The sequence below is a fragment of the Sus scrofa genome, chromosome 15 (genome assembly GCF_000003025.6).
Source record: "Sus scrofa isolate TJ Tabasco breed Duroc chromosome 15, Sscrofa11.1, whole genome shotgun sequence".
Lineage (NCBI taxonomy): Eukaryota > Metazoa > Chordata > Mammalia > Artiodactyla > Suidae > Sus > Sus scrofa.
This window is the reverse complement of record NC_010457.5, coordinates 113,974,746-113,997,976: the sequence shown is the minus strand read 5'-3', so window position 1 is coordinate 113,997,976 and position 23,231 is coordinate 113,974,746. Positions and strand designations below refer to the sequence as shown.

The 23,231-nt window shown below is 36.7% G+C and overlaps 1 protein-coding gene across 1 annotated transcript in view; it reads left to right on the top strand.

The window, feature by feature from the left end:
* Positions 1-23,231, top strand: part of ERBB4 (erb-b2 receptor tyrosine kinase 4) — a 1,130,412-nt gene that overhangs the window by 1,099,008 nt on the left and 8,173 nt on the right. Inside the window, 3 exon segments of the mRNA XM_021075968.1 lie at positions 19,618-19,665; positions 20,662-20,959; positions 23,096-23,230. Of these exon segments, the coding sequence (XP_020931627.1) occupies positions 19,618-19,665; positions 20,662-20,959; positions 23,096-23,230 (481 nt within the window).

The window sequence follows — 23,231 nt, the reverse complement described above, 5'->3', positions numbered from 1 at the left end:
AAGTTTATGTTAGGCAGGAGGATGTTATTACTGGAACGAGGAAATTCAAGAATAAGATTTTAACTGATCTGTCAGACAGGTTTTCCTCTGTCTCCTGAGCATTAGCTAAAATTTTATTCAACCTAAAGTTTACAGATGGAAGATATTCAAATTGCCTCGCATGCTTTTTTGTTTGGTTGGTTGGTTTTTGTTTCTTATTTCATTGGGGGGAAAAAGTGCTTTGGGGATAATTTGGTAAACTGGCAATGTGTCCTATCAGAGAGTTGGCCCCGAGGTCTGAATGACTGTATTTAATTCTGGGCCTCAGGACTTCCCTAGTGGTGCAGTGGGTTAAGGACCTGGCCTTGTCAGTTCTGTGGCTCAGCTCACTGCTGTGGCGCAGGTCTGATTTCTGGCCCGGGAAATTCTGCTTGCCAAGAGTGCAGCCAAAAAAAAAAAATCTGGAGTTCCTGTAGTGGCACAGCAGAAAAGAATCCGACTGGGAACCACAAGGTTGCAGGTTTGATCCCTGGCCTCGCTCAGTGGGTTAAGGATTTGGTGTTGTCATAAGCTGTGGTGTAGGTTGCAGACAGGTCTTGAATCTGTGAGGGCTTGAATCCTGCGATCCTCTATATGCTGTAGGTTTGACCCTAAAAAGCAAAAAAAAAGCCCCAAAACCTCTGGACTTCAGTAATTACTAGCTGTGCATGAAAACTTGAATCACTTACTTAATCCCTCAGTATCCTTTTCTGTAACACAAAGATAAAAATAATATCTACCTTACATATGAATAGGGACTAAATGAAATAATACAGGTAAAGCACTACAAGCATTTAACTAGATAACTGTTAGCTCTTCTAACTTCCTAGGCTCCAGTTTCCTCCCCTTACACTTCATTGATTCCCACCCCTTTTTTGACCTTCCCACTCATTTCCCCAACAACAAAAATAGTTCACACCAAGTCTTTGTGGGTTTGGTTGTTTGGGGTGAAGATAGAACTAACTGTTACACAGGACCCCAGGGTCACATCACAGAGAGCGGCTTTCTGTTACCTCACCCTTTTCTCCTTTCCTTCCCTTTCTCAGCTTTCTTTCCTCTTAGATTGATCTGCTCCATGATTTTCTTTCCCTATTATGTAGTATAATTTTCTCTCCCTTCTGAAACCCTGGCACCCTGCTCTCAGTTGATTTACATTTTACTCCAAATAATTCACCAAGCTTTCCTTTAGTGATTTTTAATAAAGGCAGGGTATTCTTTCCTAAGAGATATTCAGATTAGCTGTAACAACAGGTAATACAAAGTTTCCCATTTCACTATAATTTAGAGATTAAACAGAGGGATACTGAGGGACTCCCAACATAGAGATATTTAGATCCTATTCTCTCTATTATGCAGCCTCCACAGGGAGGCTTCCAGGGGACAAAGAATCCATGGGACTTTACCTACAGCCCCATCATGGTGCTACTGTCTTCCAAGCCCCCGCATCCATCCCAGGCAAATGTGGGGCCTCCTCAGGGATGATGGAGAGTTTATTTTCAACAACCAGTTTATTCAAGGAAAGAGCTTTCTACTCCCCTGTTGGTGTTCCTAAAGCAAGAGTGGCAGGTGTTCAAGGCTGGAGTAGCCTCCAGTTCCAACAGTGCCAAAAATTGCACTCATCACTGATGACCAAGGATGAAATCACTGAGACATCTGAGTGGCAGTTGTATGAATACTTTCACACAAGCTATGGTTTTGAGCCTTAACCCTGTAGTTCACACACAAGACAGTGCTCCCGTCCCCTTCTTCGGGAATTGTTTATTCAGATGTGCTCGGTGCGACTGAGCATGATGTGGCTGGACATGCCGCCACCTGGAGGAGCTCTGAGCCTCGCCAGGCTGCCCTGGTGCAGGGCCTGGGCACCATCCAAGGAGGGCAGGAGAAGGTAGGGAATAATCCTCAGGCCAGGAGGAGCATCCACTGTTGCCATCATTTGCTTAAACAGTAAGAACTGGATTTCCTCTACACGTTTCTACAATACATAAATTCAACACACCTGCAGGTGGTATGAAGAAGTCTTTGCATGGGAAATAACAACAACAACAACAACAAACAAACCTGATGCTGTCCCATGCTTGTTGTCACAGAGGGAGGAGAGTGGGGATGTGTCAGGAAACTTAAAACGGCTGGCTAAGGCTTGGGGAAATGCTGTTTAAGAAATAAGAATATGAAACAACACTATTGAGGGACGAATGAATCTAAAGACTCACCACAGAGAGAAAACAGGTCTTTTTAGAGGCATCATTCTACTCAGATACATGCATGTTCCCTAGCACGGGGGGGACTGTGAGCAAGGGAGAAAAATATGTTTTGATATAGAAAGAATTGGGGAGTTCCCTCCCTGGTGGTGCAAGTGGTTAGGGATCTGGCATTGTCACTCTTATGGCACGGGTTCAATCCCTGGCCTGAGAACTTCTGCCTGTTGGAGACTTGGCCAAAAAAAAAAAAAAAAAAAAGTTGAGAACTGGTAGGACAGCTGCATGAAAATAGTATGAAAGGAACTAAGGTTATATTGGGGATCAAGGAAATAATTAACCATGTGGTGCAGTTAAGTTCATTTATTTTTTAAAAATCTCTTCTTCTATATTTGTATACCTGTTATGAACTGAGTGTTACTTAGGTTCTTTTCATACATTCTTTTATAAGACTAACAAAAAAAGGAGGGGGGCATTTTTTCCCTCATTTTAAAGCTAAGGAAACTGGGATCCAGAGACGGCATAGCTAGTAAGTTGCATGGAATTCAAGTCCATATTTAGCTTACTTCAAAGGTCACACTAGTAAAATAGTCAAGGAATTGATTGAGGAGCACACACACACAAAAAAAAAAAAAAAAAAAAAAAAGAAAGAAAGGCCAAAAAAAACCTGATTGAATCAGAGGGAGGGAATCAATGAAGTGAATGAATAGAAGGTTATGCAGAGAAAGGATATACTTTTTAATTCTCTAATGGGAGTTTTTCCTGGTGACGTTACAGTTGAGCCATATGGTAGTTATGGTAAAGTACAATTAAGATGATAACAAAGAAGAAACTCAGAAACTATAATGGCAAGGTATTCAGTGGAATTTATGGTGAAAAGGAGCTATAAATGAGTCAGATATCACTTAGTAGTCTGAGTGATACCAGTGAGCTATGCGAGTGTTGGAAATTGCCTGCAAAGGCTCTAGAAAATAATCACAAGGATAAAGACCTTGTGCATAAATATCAAAAAGAGGAAGGGTTTGAATGGATTTTGAAGAGCTATGATCTGAAAGTTTAGAGCATATTAACCCTGGCTCTGATGCCTGAGCTGAATCATGAGATGAATCTCTTCCCCTAGAAACAAATATTCCAAAGAAGACTTCTGGATGTATGGTGTTGGGAGGGGCTTGGGCTGCTCATGAATGCCAGATTTCTAATAAGGAATAAACTATAGGAGTTCCCGTCGTGGCTCAGTGGTTAACAGATCTGACTAGTTACCATGAGGTTGAGGGTTCGATCCCTGGCCTCGCTCAGTGGGTTAAGGATCTGGTGTTGCTGTGAGCTGTGGTGTGGGTCACAGACTCGGCTTGGATCTGGTGTTGCTGTGGGTCTGGTGTAGGCTACAGCTCCAATTAGAAATGCAAAATAAAAGTCTTACTTTTTAAAAGTTCACCCAATTTCCCAGGCCATAGAAGGGGTAATGCAACGGAAAAGCCTGGAGCTTTAAGCGTTATTGCTTTAAGGTAAATTCACTCTGGGTGGAGGAGGTGAGAAAACATGCTGGAGTCAAGGCTGCCAGGAATGTCTGTGTTCCTGGTTTCAAAAAGCACATTAGTGAAAATTTCCTCTGGGGCTTTTGGTGTTTACAAACTCAAGATGGATGAGGTGGTCCCCGGAAATTTAATATAATAAGAACCTTTTATTTATTGTGCTTCCTTCGTCCCTTCTGGAGGCAGATGATCTAGCATTTTTAAAAATTTTATTTGTGGTCTGCTAAACATTTTATGAATGTTCACTTGACCATATGCTTAGGATGAGTTTGCTACTTGTTTCTGCTCTTCTCTTGACCACAATTTTCAAGCAGGAAAATATGAAGGCATTTCAAAGCAAGGAATTCACAACATGAGCTTATGTCAAGCTCTCTTGGAAATACGTTCTCCTCCTGAATAACTGACATTCAATATGCTTTTGTATGGCAACAGACTGGATAAAATTCCTAAAAGTGCTGTCCATATGCTGATAATATTTCTAACTGCTCTCACCTGAGTTTTTGGTTCCCTATCTTTTGATAAGATTTTAATAGCTCAGTCTTAGGAATGATCAAAACATCATCTTCATGTATTGTTTTTGGCAAAATCTGTGCTACTAGGTATCTTTTTAATATTTAGATAAGTAAATTTAGGAGAAATAAGAGAGGCAATATGCTAACACAACTAGTTGGTTATAAGTTTAAGGAACTTGCATCCTAAAAGATAACATAGATGAAACAGAAACAGTTTCTAAACTCTTGGATATATATTTATAAATGAAAACAGTAAAGGTTCCTAAGAGAGCCTGGATATCTAAAATTGAAGACTTATGGCACAAAGGACAACCAACCACACTCTCCTCTGTGATTATTTGTAAGATCAAGTATTAATATTTTCTTTTGTCAGCTGCAACTTGGCTTAATATCTTCTTTTAGAAATGATCAATAATAATTGTGCTAGTACATAATAAAGGACAAACTGGCCTGGGAAATAAACCAAGGGCTTTTCTTTTCTGTCTGGTACTTTTTTTGTTGTTTGGTAGACCTTGGGAGAAAGCCTGGGGTATATAATATGTGAAAAAAAATCTATTTTATTTTTCCCAACTCCCAAGTCATTTATCAAATTATTTCAGGTTGCAAATCTAAGCACTTTTCTGCAACTTGGCTACTTTCGTTCTTAGATGTGTCTTTCTTAAAAGTTTAGCATGCTTTTAAAATCTATAAAATGCTTTAAATCTTAACTTATTAAAGAGGTGATACATAGGAGTTCTCCCTCCACCAAACAGGGCAGAGGAGTTCAAACATTTCTTTTATTACTATGGGTTTCTCTTAATGTGTCAGCTGTTCCTGGAAAGATCAGCAATCGCAAGGAAGAAAAAATTCAATTTAAGCATACTTTTAGAACTGAGGATTGCTCCTTGGCCTATTGACAAGACCTCAGCATGAATTCTGAGACGTGTCTTGCGAGGAGTCTCTCTGGATGCATAGAAGTGATTCAAGAAAATTAAGGGCAGCTCATGTTCTGCAGAAACAGGAATTTCTAATGTTTGGCTTTCATTGACTCTCTCACCCTCATCATCTAAAGAAAACAAAAGTAATGGAGATTTTATTTCAATTTATCATAATCTTTCTTGTTAGGTCATTCAGTTAATTTATTTTATTACTTAAGGAATTTGTTATTGAACATTTACTATGCGTCTTTCTGTGTCTAAGTGGTAAAAGAGTTCTGAAGGGTCTTCCTTTGATTTATTGCCACACTAAGAAAAGCATATCACGATTTTTTTTTATTTTCTAAGAAATGTATTACAATGACTTTAAATGATGTACTAATCTATGTACATCCGAATGAAACTTGCAAAGTATTGTTTGTTTCAATAACACCAGTCCCTTTTGCCAGTTGTTTCAGATGACATAGATGATACTAAACTGGCAAAATCAACTCCACTATCACACAGATAAATAATACGTTGTTGTATGTGTACTTTTATTCTGGTATATAAGAAACATATGTTTGGTTTGCAGCATTTAGTGTGGTGTTGTATGAGTGATACTCGAAGAAGTCAGTATTCAGCTATATTTTCTCCTAATTAATAGAAAAAAAATACCATGTTGCACATTTATATAATTTTTTTTTCAAAGATACTTACCATGAACATGAATTTATAAAACTCATAAAGTGGGCAGACAGACATTATTCTTTCCATTTTGCAGATAAGGACTCTAAGCTCTTAGGAAAATTTATCTACAGCAGCAGAGGGCATGGGAGGCAGCACTCTTCCCTAATTAAGGACTTTCCTCCTGTAGCTTCTTCCTTTCCTGTAGACTTAGAATCTCATCTATTTATAACTTTGGTTTTCTACACCATTTAGCCACGATTATTCTAAAAAAAAAAAAAAAAAAAAACACACCTTTTTGGAAAATTTAGAATGAGTCTTCCCTAAAGGTGTACCACAGCATGGAAATAGAGGTAGGTGGTATGTAGCACTTAAAATGGATACTTGTAGGGATTTGTGTTGGATCTTATGAGCCAAAACTACATTTTCCATCTGCCCACAGGCAGTTTATCCTCAGGGTTTGTCTTTCCTATTGTTCTTAAATAGCAATTATATTCTTCAGAATAAAGTAGAAACCTGAGTTTGCTGGACCTCCAAAGCTTTAAGATACATAAAGATGTCTCAAGGGAGTGTTGTCATATTAGTGATAAAATCCTGAGATTTTATAACTAGATGCAAAACATCCATTGCATTTGGAACCATTTATTATTTGTAAAAATACTTTTTTTTGCCATTAGAGTTAAGACCTTAAACAATGACTCCAGAAATAGTAACTGATTGACAGGAAGAGTGAGTGTACTAGATAAGATATAATATTCAGTTAATTATATTGAGATTGATTTCAATTTAGGACTCACCCTGAGTATCTACAGAGTAAGATGTGTGTAATATATAATTTGAGGAATGCTAAAATCCTTCACCCTTTAAAACATATCCCAGTGCTTGGCTGAGAGACCCTGAGATTCTCATTAATAAAGCCAAAGTGGAGATTTAAATATCTTTCTATCTATCCATCTTTTGATTCAATATACATTTATTTAACATTCGTCATGTCTATGTCCCTGGCCTGTGCTAGATATCAAGGATATAAAGGCATATTAATAGTTAAGTCCTTTTCTAAATGGGCTCACAGTCTAAGAAAGAAGACATACCAATAAAGGAAATGAACAATTAGAATCCAGTTGCTAAATTGTTCATGTGGGGAGCAGAATAGGTTAAATATTTTGAATCAATAATTAAGTATAATTAAGGCAATGATAATATTCCATGGAACTAGCATGTATTCAAGGCAAAGAAGCTAGAAAGGCCTTTGCGGAAATAGTTGGGGCCTGGTCAGAGACTGGGGTGCTCGAGGTAATAGATAATCTTAGGAACTGCTGGTACTTTTTTTTGACTGCAAGCTTAAGAGGAGAGAACAAAGAGGTAAAGCTAAAGAGACTGTCAAAAACCATAGCTACCAAAAGATTTCAGTGCCACAAGAAATCGAGACTTGTTTTAACCTGAGGCAAGAAGGGGATTTGTAGGTTTTTAGCAGGGAGCTGAAGTGTGTATATTAGATTAGAGTGAAAGGAAAGACTAAGATCAAGGAGATCAAGGAAAAATATTACAGGAGTTCCTGCTGTGGCACAGCAGAAACATATCCAGCTAGTATCCATGAGTTCCATCCAGTCGGGGATCCCTCATTGCCATGAGCTCTGGTGTAGGTTGCAGATGTGGCTCAGATCCCATGTTGTTGTGGCTGTGGTGTAAGCTGGCAGCTGTAGCTCCAATTCAATCTCTTGCCAGGGAACATCCATATGCTGCAGATGCAGCCCTAAAAAGAAAAGAAAAAAAAAAGAAAAATATTACAGTAGTCTAGTCAAGAAAGGATGTCATCATTAAGTTATCACATGTGCTGTGCCTGTTTTCCCTAGAGAGTCCTAGTTTACTCCAATTATCATATCTTTTTTTTTTTTGGTCTTTTTGTCTTTTTGCCTTTTCTAGGGCCATTCCTGCGGCATATGGAAGTTCCCAGGCTGGGGCTCCAATCGGAGCTGTAGCCACGGGCCTAAACCAGAGCCACAGCAACTCGGGATCCAAGCCATGTCTGCGACTTATACCACAGCTCACGGGAATGCTGGATCCTTAACCCACTGAGCAAGGCCAGGATCGAACCTGCAACCTCATGGTTGCTAGTAGGATTTGTTAACCATGCGCCATGACAGGAACTCCCAATTATCACATCTTAATAGCACTTGCATTTCCCCTCAAAATTTCCCAGTTAGAATGATAAAGTATATGACACCTAAGCCACAACTAAAATAGTGTCAGTTAGGATGAAAAGTATGGATTTTTGAGGTAGTAAGATGTTTAAATGGGTAGACCTTGGATGCTTATGAAGGGTGAGATAGAGGTGAAGTTAAAGATGACACTGAGATATTTGATTTACACAAGAAAGTAAGTTGTTGAACCCATTCACCAAGCCAAGAAAGATAAGAGAATTTGATTTATTGTCAGGAGATGAGATGTTCATTGCAGCTTGGGCAATGTGACATTTGAAAAACCATGGGACATTCCAGTGGAGATGTCAGGTCAGCAGTTAATTATGGGAGTACACGTTGGTACCTGAGATCTACTCCCAGCAATTTGAGAAAATTCCCCCAAATTAATCAGACTAAGTGGATACCCACTGGCCTAGCTAGAGCCAAATCCCTGAGGAGAGGATAAAAGTGTGTAGAGGAAGTTTTAGAGTAACTTAGTGACCCAAAATGGTACATCTTCTGTAAAAGGATGTTATGGTCCCATTTTCTATAGAACCAGGGCAAGAATCAGTGGCCCTGGAGTCTGTTAGAGAGGAGTGATTACTCATGGGCTTGAAATCAATCGAGAAGGAAAAGTTGAAATCAAATTTCACTACTTTAGAATTTCACCTAGCTTGTTCCTGACTCAGTTATGCAGACATAATCTAAGGATTCCAAGAAAATTTTTTTTTGTGGTTGTTCCATAGTAAACCATAGCAATATTTTTCTAACTATGCCTATTGATTTTTGCTTGTTAGTAACTATGTGTGACCTTGAGGTAAGTCACATGCCATCTCTATTACCATAGCAGAAAATAGGGGGAATGCAATTGGGTGATCTCTTGCATCCCTGTTAGACTTAAATTAGATTTGCTCATTTCTGGTCTATTTTATTTTTTGCTTTCTTCATATTTCTTTTGAATTTGAAATTATTATGACCATGATTATGGCTAAACTAGGTTGACTTTGGCAGAAACAGTTTAAATAGGAAACTAAGAAGTATGGGTCATTTTTATTTTAGGAAATCCCAAAATGACTCACAAATAGATGCAAGATTTCTTTATATATTTTTCTTCTTTTTTACATGCAGCAAAATCAAATTTAGGGGATTTTTGAAAATGGTAAAATCTTCTTAGACTATGGGCAACAAGTAGCTCTTGGGAAGAGTTTTTTTTTCTCTCTTGGGGGACTGCCTTCAATCTGATATTCATTTTGGCTCAGATCAGTTGTAAATACCAGCCAGTTTCTGTGAAATGTAACTGGTGTTTGCTCTGGGCTGATGGGACAGCCATGTGCTGTTTGCTCTGTCAGTAGCTCTACACGAGTATCCACAGTACATTATTCAGATCAGCTCACACAAAGCAGATGTCCTAATTCCAGGTGGACTGTTAGAAATCTTTTTACTTACTGCAACAGCTGTGCCACCTCATCGCTTAAAGAGCAGTAGTTGGATGAATCAACCATTGTTGCAAATTCATCTTTTATCTGGTAAACAGTTTGCATAAACTAGCATAACTGAAGGTACTTCCAACCTGATCCATGCAGGAATGATAGGAACACTGAAAGCCTTATCTGTATTATACTAAATTGTTCACTTGTTGTCAATACCTATCATTTAAGAAACCGAATAAAATCCATGTGCCAAGATTAGATTTATAAAATTTGCAATTCTAGTTTCTGTATTATTTGTTTTCTATAGCCCAATACACAAACAATGCCATTCCTATTTTTTACATTCTCACACATAGATTGCTCTAAATATTGTCACTGTTATTTTGAATATATAATAAAACTTCCAGAGCTTGGAGTATTGCTAAAAGAGGTTGAAATATAAAGTATTTCACAGTTGCCTTATTATCTGAGAGTAATTAACTCTTAATAACCACTAAATACATCCAAGTAGAACTCTTGTAAACGGTGTTTTAGTGAACACAATTCATTTCCTGATAAATAATATCTATGCATGAAAAACAGTAAAAATGAAGCAAAAATAAGCCCACAAATGAGCTACCAGTCTATAAAATATGTTAGTTTAGGAGTTCCTGCTGTGGAATAGTAGGTTAAGAATCCTGCAGTAGCTTAGGTCTCTGTGGAGTCTTGGGTTCAATCCATGGCCAGGTGGGTGTGCAGCAGCTGAAGGGTAGGTCACAGTTGCGGCTCACAATCAGTCCCTGGCTGGGAAACTTCCCTATGCCCTGGGTGCAGCCATTAACAAAAAAAAAAAAAAAAAAAAAAAAAAAGTGTTAGTTTGAATGGCTTAAATAAACCCTCATAATCCTGTTTTAAGCTATTATTTTTTTAATGTGTATGTGAATACTTATATGTAATGCACATGAGCACAGATACACAAACTAAAACTGAGATTTAAGTAAGTCTTTACCAATAGTACAAAAGGAAACAAGCTTAGCATTTCAAATTCTAAACTAATATATTCAGTGGCCATGCAGAGTGCTTATGTTTGGTTTTTTTTTCCCCTCATTCTGCCCTATAGATTACTTAATTTTTAAACTAATTCTATAATCCCTATATATTATCTAATTATATAGCTATATAAAGGTAAGTACTATGAAGGTAAAAAAATATTGACTGACAATAAACATATGTATATTTACTGGCTTTTATAGCTAAAATATTTAAATAACATTTTTCCTCTATATTGAGGGCCTTCTGTTTTGTAAATAAAATATCATTTTAATCAACACTGCTTTTAATCAATCTGTATAGGAGGGATTTTTATCTACTAGTATTTAATATTAGGGTATTCCTTTTGTGTAATAAACTTGTAGCCTATGTGATAAGAAAAAATGATATATATATATATACACATTTGTCCTATAACCAAAGCTCCATTAAATTCACTTTAAGTATATATCAATTTATATTTCTTTTGGGTTCGCCAAGGGAGGAACGTGCAAGGCCAAGTTGGTAAAGCGAAAGAGATTTATTAAGGCATCAGAGGTGGACAGGCTGAGCTCAGAATGGCACCAGCTCTGACTGTGAGGAGATCCTAGGCTTATAAAGGGTCTGGGACGGAATCTGTGGCTGAAGTTCATGATGGGAACTTGTGGCAAGAACAATGAAGAAGGAGGAGGAGAAGGTCAAGGGAGGGGTAGGGAGTTGAATCCCATGACAGACAGCAGTTAATCCTTGTAGGAGGTTAATCTATGTGGGCAGTTATTTTCTGCAGACCATTGTTTCTTGCTGCCCAACTTGAGCATCCACATGCTGTAAGAGGGTATAGATCTTGTACTAGGCTGCACCCATGTCTGCAGCAGGTCTCCAGCATGAATGGCCACATTCATTTGTTGGTGGTGGGGGGGGATGTCTGTCCCCATCGTCCTAGGAGTCTATCAATTTCAACTGAAAACAAATGCAATTGTGGTTACAGAAAATGCTCTTGACTGTATTAAGGATTTTTTTTTTCTAAAAAATATAAAATTTATCTCCAAAACTCTAAAATTGATTTTTTTTATCATGTATTAATGCCAATTTGAGTCTATAAAGGATACAAGGATGTACATTAAGTGGAGATTCAGGGAATATTGTTTCTAGTACTGTTGCTAACAAGTTGTGTTAGCCATTTGAAAAATTAACCTAATCTCTTAGGACATCAATGTATCCATGAGTGAAATGAAAAATTTAAATTATAAAACTTCATTTCAAAATTACAGCTGTTAGTTAACATTCAAATGTGATCTTGCAACCCAAGACCATACAACCGTATACTGCGTGTAGGCTAGGGTACTTCATAGAATCTCCATTTAGAGAAAAGGGAAAAAATAAAAAGTAATTAATATACTTTGAAAAGATTTTTGTGAGAAAAGTTTATAAGATGCCTTTGTTTTAATCACAATTTACAATATTTAGCAATCAAGGATATAGGCTTAAAGCAGAATTCATTTTACATACAAATAATTTGATAGTTGAAAGTGATCCTTCTGCTTTACCTGTTCTGTATAGCCCCATACCTTTTCTCAGAGTCAAATAAACTGAAAGTTCAACAGATTAAGGAATTTGTTAAAAAGTCATATGATTCTCTTGTAGAATAGTAGGTTAAGTATCTGGTGTAGTCACTGCAGTGGCTTGGGTTTCTGCTGTGTCATGAATTTGATCCCTGGCCTGGAAACTTCCACATGTCACAGGCGTGGAAAAAAAAAAAAAAAAAATCACATAGTTTAATGGCAAAAAGTTCAAGAATACAACTCTAGAGGTAGAAGATATCATGTGGCCATTTACTCCAAGTCTTTAGAATTTTCATCTTCAAAAATTGCCTGACCAAGAGTTCCCATCATGGCTCAGCGGTTAATGAATGCAGCTAGTATCCATGAGGATGCAGGTTCGATCTCTGGCCTCAGTCAGTGGGTTAAGGATCCAGAGTTGCTATGAGCTGTGGTGTAGGTTGCAGACACAGCTCGGATGTGGCATTGCTATGGCTATAGTGTCAAATCAGCTACAGTTCTGATTTGACCCCTAGCCTGGGAACCTCCACATGCCATTGGTGCTGCCCTAAAAAGACCAAAAAAAAAAAAAAAAAAAAAAAAATTGCCTGACCTGAATGCATGTTTCTAGGAAATCTTCACTAAATATTCTTGATGTTGGGATAAAAAATATTCAAGTAGAGAAACAGATAACTTTAGGATGCACTTGAAGAATTAGACTACCTAAGAATTTGGAATAGTAAAAGCTTAATGATTTCATTTAGACTTGAACAAAAACAATGCAATTGAATAAGGTGTTCTCAAGGATGAGTTAAAAAATTAGGAAAAATAACCATACCCTCTACAACTGAAAATAACAGTTCAGAGATCTTTAAGGAAGCCCCTAGAAGTTCTCCTCTTTAGATTTCTAGCTACAATGTGTCAACTAGCAGCTAAGTGATGATTAGGAAAAGACTCACATAATAGAACATGCCTTTGAAAAAAAATATAAACAAAAGAAAGATGCAAAAGAAATGCAAAGGAAAGTTACCAGAACTAAAAAGCAAAAATACATTTGCAACTTGCACCCAGGATGAGGAAATTTTAATTCTATGTGATTATGAACCTCGAGAAAGTGACAAAAATTCTTATTGCTTATCTTGAATGAGGCTAAGGAATGCTGGTGCTAATGTAAAGTCTCCTTTATATGCTTTATTTTTTGACTGTGCTAATAATGTTCTTCAACTTCATCATGTAATATGAAAATACTTAAAGCAGAAAGGTATGAAGTGAAGAATTTCCAGCTCCCATTTTATTGACTCATTTAAGCATGAATATTTTAAGAGGAGATATCCTCTTGTTCTACTGATATTTGTAAAGGCTAAGGAATTGCTGCCTGGGGACACAACAACTTACTTACCCTTAGTAGAACAAGAAGAGGAATTTATTGACAAAGCGCTGGACTAGGAACAGTAAATCCATAAGCAAGACTGCTGTCATGGAAAAATCTTTGTGCTCTCTCATTATTTGAAACCATCTCCTCCTGCTTCGAGGCTGGTTTTTGTTCTTGGCAAGATAAGTTTTATACACACACACACACACACACACACACACACACACACATGAAAGTACTGTTAGAGAACATATATATATATATATATATATATAGCGCTTAACATTGTACTTTTAGTTCCTTTTCTGTTTGAGTTCTTGTAGTAAATTAAAATGCAAATAAGACGAGACAGGCAACATTGTAAAGCATTGTCAGTATTTTATACCTAAGACTAGTTAATTTTTCAAATTCCTCCTTCAAATTAGTTTTTCATAAGAAAGGGAAACCATGAAATCTTATTTGAGAAAAGAATTGAAGCATTATGCAGGGACAGAGCTAAGGCAGAGATAAAAAAGAATAGAAATGCTAAAGTCAGAATCTACATGTGGCGTAATAAAAGAATGTTAGATTCTGAGAGTCATGAGTGGCTATGGGTGTGCCTTTATCTTCCCTGATCCTCTGTTTTCTCATCTGCAAAATGGGAGTCATAATCTTTTTATTAAAAATGATATTTACCTTGGAAGATTAAAACAGTAAATAAAACCTAAAATATTCTAGTCTGTGGTATATCGTAGGTATACAATACTTTGTTAGTTTCCCTTGCTATGTCTCAGTTTTCATGTCTACTGAAAAAATTGTACAACTAGTAAGTTGAGAGTTATGCCTTATTCAGTGGACATTCTAAGGACTTCAAGCCTGGGAGGCATGACTGTCAAATCACGCTAAAGAATGGCTCAGAAGAGACAAGGGAGCGGGAAACAGGATATATAAGTTTTGCAACAAAGACCATGTAGTTAGGACATCAAAAATTGCTGTTAATTAAAGAAAACCAAATACTTCAAGCTAAAGATTTTAGTTCTTTTCTATGTATGAGAAGATGCAAGAGTCTGGGCTCACTGAAATCATTCCTTTGATGTGCATCTCAGCTGGGGCCAGTATCCTGTTCTTTCAGCCTGAGTTTCCTCAGGTTGCCTGGTAGGAGGTAGCGGAGTGGCAATGTCTGATGGTTTGATGGTGAAATCCTGTTTCCATCCAGTGTTCCCTCAGGGCTGACCATTGGGGCTGCTTTAGTGGCTGGTCACTGTGACAGCCTTTGTTTACTGATGTGCCAGGCAATATTTTTCATTCACATATAAGAGAAGTAATATGTATTTGTTTACAAAACAGAGTAGACTTCATAATTAAGTTCTACGATTAATGAAAAGTGAACAAAGAATTAGAGCTCAAGTTAATAGTCTTTCCATATTCAGGGTCATTATTATGAACTTATTTATTATAATATTATATCATTATGATGTATTTTTATTTATTATTATGTCATTATGACTTTATTTTGTGTATATATAGAGTAAAAGCAAAGTTTTTTTAAAGTAGCATCTCACATGATCAAACCAAATAAATGAGCACATTAATAAATAAACATATATATAAATAGACAAAAGGCTTTTTTTTTTATCTTTTGTCTTTTTAGGGCCACATCCACGGCATATGGAGGTTTCCAGGCTAGGGGTCGAATCAGAGCTGTAGCTGCCAGCCTACGCCACAGCCACAGCTACACAGGATCCAAGACACATCTGCGACCACCACAGCTCATGGCAACACCAGATCCTTAACCCACTGAGCAAGGCCAATGATCAAGCCTCAGCCTCATGGATGCTAGTCAGTTTCATTTCTACTGAGCCACAGTGGGAATTCCAAAAGACATTTTGTGTAACCTGTATGTGCACACTTATGCACGTGTGTGTGTGAGCCAGCTGCCTAGATTCAATAGGCTTTCCCGGTTCTTTCTGGTTTAGGGAATATGAACACCTTTTGTTTGTTTTCTTCTGGTTGCCCTAAGAAAAGTGAAGATTCTAAATCCAGATGTCTCAAATGCTGGTATATTGAACTCAGTTGTGAAGAAGATAAACGAGTTATAGCCATGCATCAGGAATTATACATTATGAAAAAAAATTATCTGCTACCTGATTACTCAATTGTAAAAATGCCATCAGACTGTTAAGGATAGATGCCAAGGAAGATAAAAAATTGAGAACTCTTAATAGTTACTATGTAGAAGTGTCTAGGTAGTAAACAAATGCTAATGGATTAGCACCATTTTATAGAGATATGTTCTACTTTAGTTTAAAGGATTTAGAGTGATTTTTCACTCTAGAAACAGTACTCCTATAGTTAATATTGTGAGTAACAGCTATCTGAAAATTAAAAAAAAAAAATAACCACTCATTAAGCACATGCTTAATTTAGATAGAAGTTAGGCATTAGCATATATTTTTGTTTGTTTGTTTCCCAACTTGTATATTTTTTAAAAAATCATAGGACACAGTTTGTGTAGTTAACAGCTTAAAATTTCCCAGAAATAATATAAAATAATACAATGTTTTGATGAAAACAATAAATATGAGAAATACAGCACATGTAATTAGACAAAGGTTCAAATCTTTATTCAACTAAAAAATAAAATTTAGGACATGACGTATGTAAATGTGCGTTTAACATTGTATTTGATATATTTCCTGACATTTACCTTCTCTATAACCTTTGACATTTGAATTCAAGTTAATCATATAATGTCCCTGTGATTATGGCAACAAATTAAACTTGATTCTTTTCATCACCCTTACATATTTCCCCATCAGGAACAAATTCTCTATCACCTACCAGTTCATAGCCCACCTCTTTCTATCTTTGTCCTGCTAACCCTAAGTCCCCTCACCAGTTAATTGAACAGCTGTACCAGGTGCTGCTTCCTGAAGATCTGCAAAGCTGGGCTTTGATGGACAGTAGAAAGTGGAGCGATAATAAAAACAAAAGCCTCTTAACTGAGATCACTGCTTTGTTCTGCTTAGAACTTTAAGGTCACTCCAGCTCATTCTGATTGCTGGGATCTTAATTTTTACTCATCCAATTTACTTGCAGCTGTCATTCTTTCCAATATTAAAAGTTCAGCTCTTCAAGTGTGGGCAATTTGGGGGTAGGGAGGTTTGTACAGGGAATGAGAAGAGCTTGTTACAAACTAAAAACAGCAAAAACAAGTAAAATCTGGCTTGGCTCTCAAGTACAAAAAGTTATTTTCAAAGCCTATAAATTATGACATCGTGATTAACATGTAATTTAAATATATTTAAACAACAATTATATCACATTTCCAGCCCAGCTAATTGGCCTCACAGATGTTCTCTTGTAGCTGCATTGCCCTTCCAGGGGGAAATGAATGAGGTGCTTTTTATCATGGAGGACAGAAAAAAAGCAAATGGAAAAAAATGGAAACAGAAACATAAAAAGCAGCCAGTAACCCTAAAAACAATGAATGCTAAAGGGACTTTGCTTAGCATTTTTTTCCATTTTAATGCTGAAAACTAGGAAGAGCATGAGGACACTCCTATTATTGTGATGGTATCTGGCAGTGTGTCCAGATACAGAGCTGGCAGGCTGCTGACAGAAAGACTTGTCAAAGCTAGGACAGCGGATGCATTCTAATAAGGCATGGCCGTACTTCATGTCTTGAAACAGACTAACTGCAAGAGGTCTAGTTATTTTTAATACAACGCCTTTGCAATTGAAGGCGGTCTAGCCCAGATGATAGATATAGATAATAAACTATTTCCTGATAAAGGATGACTTGTGAGTTATTCCTTTGATCATTCCTTTCTCTAGTTTTAGAAAATGCTAAATGTGCAACAGTCCATGGTATTTCCTCAGCTATGATTCTAATGGAACATTACCCAGTAGAGTACCTCTTACAAAGTCAAAGGAGTGCTGGTAATTAGGAATATTTTGGAATACCTTACTTTTAATAGGTAACCATTGAGTTGAAAAAAGTTGCTCCAGCCTAACTTTATTCAGGTAATGTTTGCTAGTACAATGTAAATTGCAAAAGGCCACGGGCCATACATCTCCTAGTGTATCATGATATCTGCAGCACTTACGGTAATTTCTGTGCTTTCATTGTAGAAATTTAATAAATATTTGCTAAACACTTACCAAATAATCCGGGTTTGATGATAGGGTAAGGCCAAGGTTTATAATATGATAAAGCATGTGGTTGCCATATTTTACATATCACTGGAGTATATGGAAAATTTCTTTCCGAGATTTTATAAACAAATGAATTTGATTTCATAAACTTTCTAAAAGAGAGAAAATATACCTATACATAAGGTGATGTGGAAAACAGGTAAGCATTCAAAAAATGCTTCTTTGATGAGAAAGAAGCTTTGTCAGTTTGACTGCTTGACTTTAAAATTTTGACTTGGCAGATATGAACATTTACATTTTATGTATCCTCAACACTTGTGTAATAGTGCAGAGCTTATCAAGTTTGTTTATATACAATATCTTACTTTATCTTAATTAAGAACAAGGTAAGGAGTTCCCATCATGGCACAGCAGAAATGAATCCAACTAGGAACCATGAGGTTTCAGGTTCGATCCCTGGCCTTGCTCAGTGGGTTGAGGATCCGGCATTGCTGTGAGCTGTGGTGTAGGTCACAGATGCAGCTCAGATCTGGCATTTCTGTGGCTGTGACTTAGGCTGGCAGCAACAATTAGACCCCTAGCCTGGGAACCTCACATGCCGTGAGTGCAGCCCTAAAAAGCAAAAAAAAAAAAAAAAAAAAAAAAAAAAAAAAAAAAAAAAAGAATAAGGTAAAAAGGCTAAAGATGAAAATGAGAGTCTGAGCTGTAATAAGGACTGGAGCTTAAAGCTTCTAACAAACCAAAAACAATCTGTCTATTGTACAAAACCACCTTCTATGCATTGCATATGAAATGTGTCTACCTTTACATATCATAATGTTCAATGTGTTATTAGTTGTGTTAGAGAAAGAAAGAGATAAATATTTTCTATGCCATTATATAAGTGACTCAGTTATGGGCAAAGCTAAAATGTAAACTCACTGTAGGGGTTCAGAACTTGTCCCTTGATTAGTCCAGCAGACTAAGTTAATTAAGGAAAATTTTATTATCCAGTTATTAATTTACATTATAATAGTTAATCTCCTTGGGACTGTATTCTTCTTAGAATTTTTAAATTGTAAAAACATTGACCTAGAATAATATTTAGCTCTGTTTCATAAATGTTTCAGGATGTTGTCTTTGAGGTTGATTTTAGTCATCTCTGGTCACTTGAAGCCAGAATATAGAAAATCCAAGCGTCATAAAATCGACTGTTTTTATTTACATTATTCATTATATCCAGTGCCTAGAAAAATGCCTGGCACATTCAGACAGTAGATTCTGAAGAAATTTGTTTTATACATATATACAATATTTTAGCTAGCAAACAGAAATTGCATTCCTAATCCTCTTCTTCCTACCCTATAAGGAGCATTGTCCTTAAGATTTTATCTTATTTTCATATTGACTTTAATGCATAGGTTAGAGTTTTCAGCCATAAGAATATGTCTTTCTTTAATTGAAATCTAATTTCAGCTGATTCTAATTACATAAAAGTAATGTGCATAAAGCAGGAAAGAAATCAATTTTCCAAGATTTTCTGCTGTTTCTTGACTTTTAGGGAAAAAAAAAGAAAGATTGATGAGAAAACATCTTTTTTTAGGAAGAGGCTAAGCTGACTCTTTGCCAAAATGGTGAAAAATAAATGTAACTTTATAGCAAAAAATATTCCAGGCAAATTGAAATCCACTTCTCTCCTTTCAGATAAGTTGCTTCTTATAAGAGTAAACGTTAATGCTGTGGTATATGGGCATTCCTGTTATCTCATTTGTAACAAAAGAAACCTTTCCTCAATTACAACTACAGTTAATTATTTCCTGTTTTTGCTTTTTTTCCAGGGTTAATCAGAGGAATATTTATTGTCAATTTAATTTTTAATTCATTTAAAATTTTACTTTTTCTATATAATTTTCCTTTACAGGGGTTCAATAAAATATTTAATATCTTCAAATATATAATCTTGCTTGTAGTCAGCGTGCATAAAATTTTACTGTTTAGCAAACGTCACTGTTGTGCATGTTTTCCCCTTTGGTTCATACAACTCATGTGGCTTTTCTTTTTCTTTTCTTTTCTTTTTTTTTTTCCATTCATGTTACCTCCTATTATATCCATCATCCCATTTTTCTTTCCTATTAGAGTGAAATTGGACACAGCCCTCCTCCTGCCTACACCCCCATGTCAGGAGTAAGTACTTCACAATCAGCCTTCATCTTTCAGGATTTTTGGTCTTTGCTTATCATATTTCCTCTCTCTTGTCTCACCATAATTTCCTCATTTTGCCTTTGCCAACAGTGAGTTAAAAATTTTCTATAGATTGTGCAGCTGCCTATGTAGATATGTTTTATCTCAGCAGATAATCCATAGTCAAGATATCATGCATCAACAGTAGATTTTTCTTTGTATCTGAAGACTTTACCTGGGCTCATATGTTGTTATGTTTCTAGGTGAGAAGGTTATCTTTATTTCCATGATTATAAGTCTTGTGCTGAAAAGTTGGAATCTCAGTAATGATCCTCTGGTTATGTATGAGAAATTCAAAGTCATAGTAACCACAGAATAGAAGTCAGTGAGGAACTGTTACCATTCAAATTGCATCACTGAGCTTCTGTTCTTAATGGCAGTTGTGACAGTTAATGACATTGCCATTTGTCTTAAAAAATTCACTTTGAATATTTACGTTAAAAATAAGCAGTAGTGGCATTCCTGCTGTGGCATAATGGGATTGGCGGTGTCTTGGGAGCACTAGAACGCAGGTTTGATCCCAAGCCCAGGACGGTGGGTTCACAATCCAGCACTGCCACAAATGTGGCTTAGGTCACATCTGCAACTTGGATCTGATCCCTGGCCCCGGGAACTCCATGTTCTGTGGGGCAGCCAAAAAAAAAAAAAAAGTTATGGGAAAGGAATATGAAATATTTTTATTAGATCATGTGTTAAGTGGTTAGTAAAATTATATATTTCCACATTGTTGTCCTACAATTGACTTGCTTTATAAGAAAAATTTGAATTTTAGGTGGTTCTAGCCTATAACTCAGACTCATTAACTATTAAGGGAAAAACCTCAAGAAACTCGGACTTTTCTCTGAAAGACAAGCTTCCATTTTTTTTAGTTATTAGTATATATTTTTAAAGCTATTCCTAACAATAACTCTGGTTCAAATATGTCTCTACTATTGACAGAACCAGTTTGTGTACCGAGATGGGGGTTTTGCTGCAGAACAAGGCATGCCTGTGCCCTACAGAGCCACAACCAGCACCATCCCAGAAGCCCCAGTTGCTCAGGGGGCTACAGCTGAGATTTTTGATGACTCCTGCTGTAATGGCACCTTACGCAAGCCAGTGACACCCCATGTCCAAGAAGACAGCAGTACCCAGAGGTACAGCGCCGACCCCACAGTGTTTGCCCCAGAACGGAGCCCACGAGGAGAGCTGGATGAAGAAGGTTACATGACCCCTATGCGAGACAAACCCAAACAAGGTACCAGCAGAATGTTCAGAAATGATGACCATTCTTTGTTCACTTCCATCAAAATAAACAATGTATATGGCGTTCCCATTGTGTCACAGGGGAAATGAATTTGACTAGTATCCATGAGGATGTGGGTTGGATCCATGGCCTTACTCAGTGGGTTGGGGATCCAGTGTTGCCATGAACTGTGGTATAGGTTGCAGACACAGCTTGGATCCTGCATTGCTGTGACTATGGAGTAGGCCAGCAGCTGTAGCTTCTTTTAGATCCCTAGCTTGAGAACTTCCATGTGCTGCAAGTGTGGCTCAAAAAAAGCAAAGTAAAGTAGGGAAATTGCCAAACCACTGGACTGTGCAACATCCATGACCCACAAGAGGCCTAGGCACTGCCATTTCTAGCATGAGGTCTGAATCAGCAGCATCCACATCATCTAGGGACTTTTTTGAACACAGAATCTCAGGCCCCATCTAAATAGGAATCTGCATTTTAACAATATCTCCAGGTGACTTTTTTATGCACAATCAGACTTGGGAAGCACTGATCTAATCACATCTCTATTTGAGTGCTTGAATGAGGTAGCATATCACAAGTTTTCAAAACCCTTGCTCCACTGGACTTATTGTGTAGATCATAAAGACCAGTATTGTTGGGAAAAGTGTCCAAAGCTTTTGATGGCACCAATAAAAGATTTGATTGATGTATTAAAATAGTGTCATTTAAATAACATAACTTAGTATAGGAAATTTTGACTTCTTTGTACAATACATTTCAAAAATTAAATTTTTGACCCTGCATATATGTATAATTGTATGCTTTATACATCATTTGATCACAACTTTCTGTCTATAGATCTGGAAGTATACAGCTTGCACTTCCTTTTTCACAAGATTGTTGTGAAGATGAAATGATAGTGACTTGTAAATTATCAAACTATAATACCTGTATATGATGGTGGGATATTCATTACTGTTCTTTAACTTGCACATTATTCTAAGTACCTAAGTATATGCAGTAGGTCTATATCCAAGGAAAAATAACCCTGGGTTGATGAGATTTTTCTCTCTGCATGTCAGGCTAAGCATAGGGAATAAAAGTTTCAACGAATAATTGTGCCTGCCTTCTTCTTGCCCCAACACCAAAATGGGAATAGATAAAGTGTCATTTTTGTGCATAAATTTTAAAAGAGCACAGAAAGAGGGTCTACTATGTAGTGTAGGGTCTACCTATTCTACACATATATAGGTGTGTATATGTCTGTGTATAATCTATGCTATAAACATAGGGATAGAACTAAACTTGGTAAGTTATATTAATTAGCAGCATTTTAAAAAATTCTAGGCCAAAACCCATTCTAGATAAATTTATTAGATTAAGTCATACAAAACAGCTGTTATACGATTGGTTTCAGCCTACAAAATAGCGATTTCATATGATTCAAACTAATAGTTTGCTGTATTATGATTATAATTAGCCATTGGAAATAAATGTTATAATCATATTTTATTTTTAAGTATGTGTTCTGTCAAGCAAGTCAATTTAGAGGCATGTAGGATATCTATATGTCACTGATTCTTTTCCTTGATGTTTTCTTTCCTGAGTTAAAGCTTTCTTAGGGAACATCTGTAATCAAATTCTTGTTACCTATACAGACATTCTCAGAAAATTATACAGACTAAAATACACAGGTTTTCCACTTTTTTCCATTTATCTTGTCATGGGGTTAAGCTGTAGACATTTTGACTTTCCAATATTCTTTCTAAAATTCTCATTTCTCCACATTTAAAGGCTATTTAACACTGAAAGGTTGTCTTATCTTTCAACATAATCTACTGACTTTTAAAACATAGAAGCATTTAAACAGCTGGTCCCATATGTAGGAGAGACAAATGCAATTAGCAAGAACAATCTAGGGGATAGGAACTCCGACCCTGGCCTTGTTGGTGCCTTGTTTTGTCATTAACATTTTTTGCCCATTTACTCCTTTTTCATATGGCAGTAGTATTCGACCAAATAGTTGTTGCAAAAAATTAATGAAATCTGTGGCTTCATTGTTCGGGAAAAAGAAGCCAACCATTCCATATAACCATGGTCTGATTAACATTTTCCAGAAAGTGGATGTTAACTGCTATTTCTTTATTCCATCAGAATACCTGAACCCTGTGGAGGAGAACCCTTTTGTTTCTCGGAGGAAAAATGGAGACCTCCAAGCTTTGGATAATCCCGAATACCACAGTGCTTCCAGTGGTCCACCCAAGGCAGAAGATGAATATGTGAATGAGCC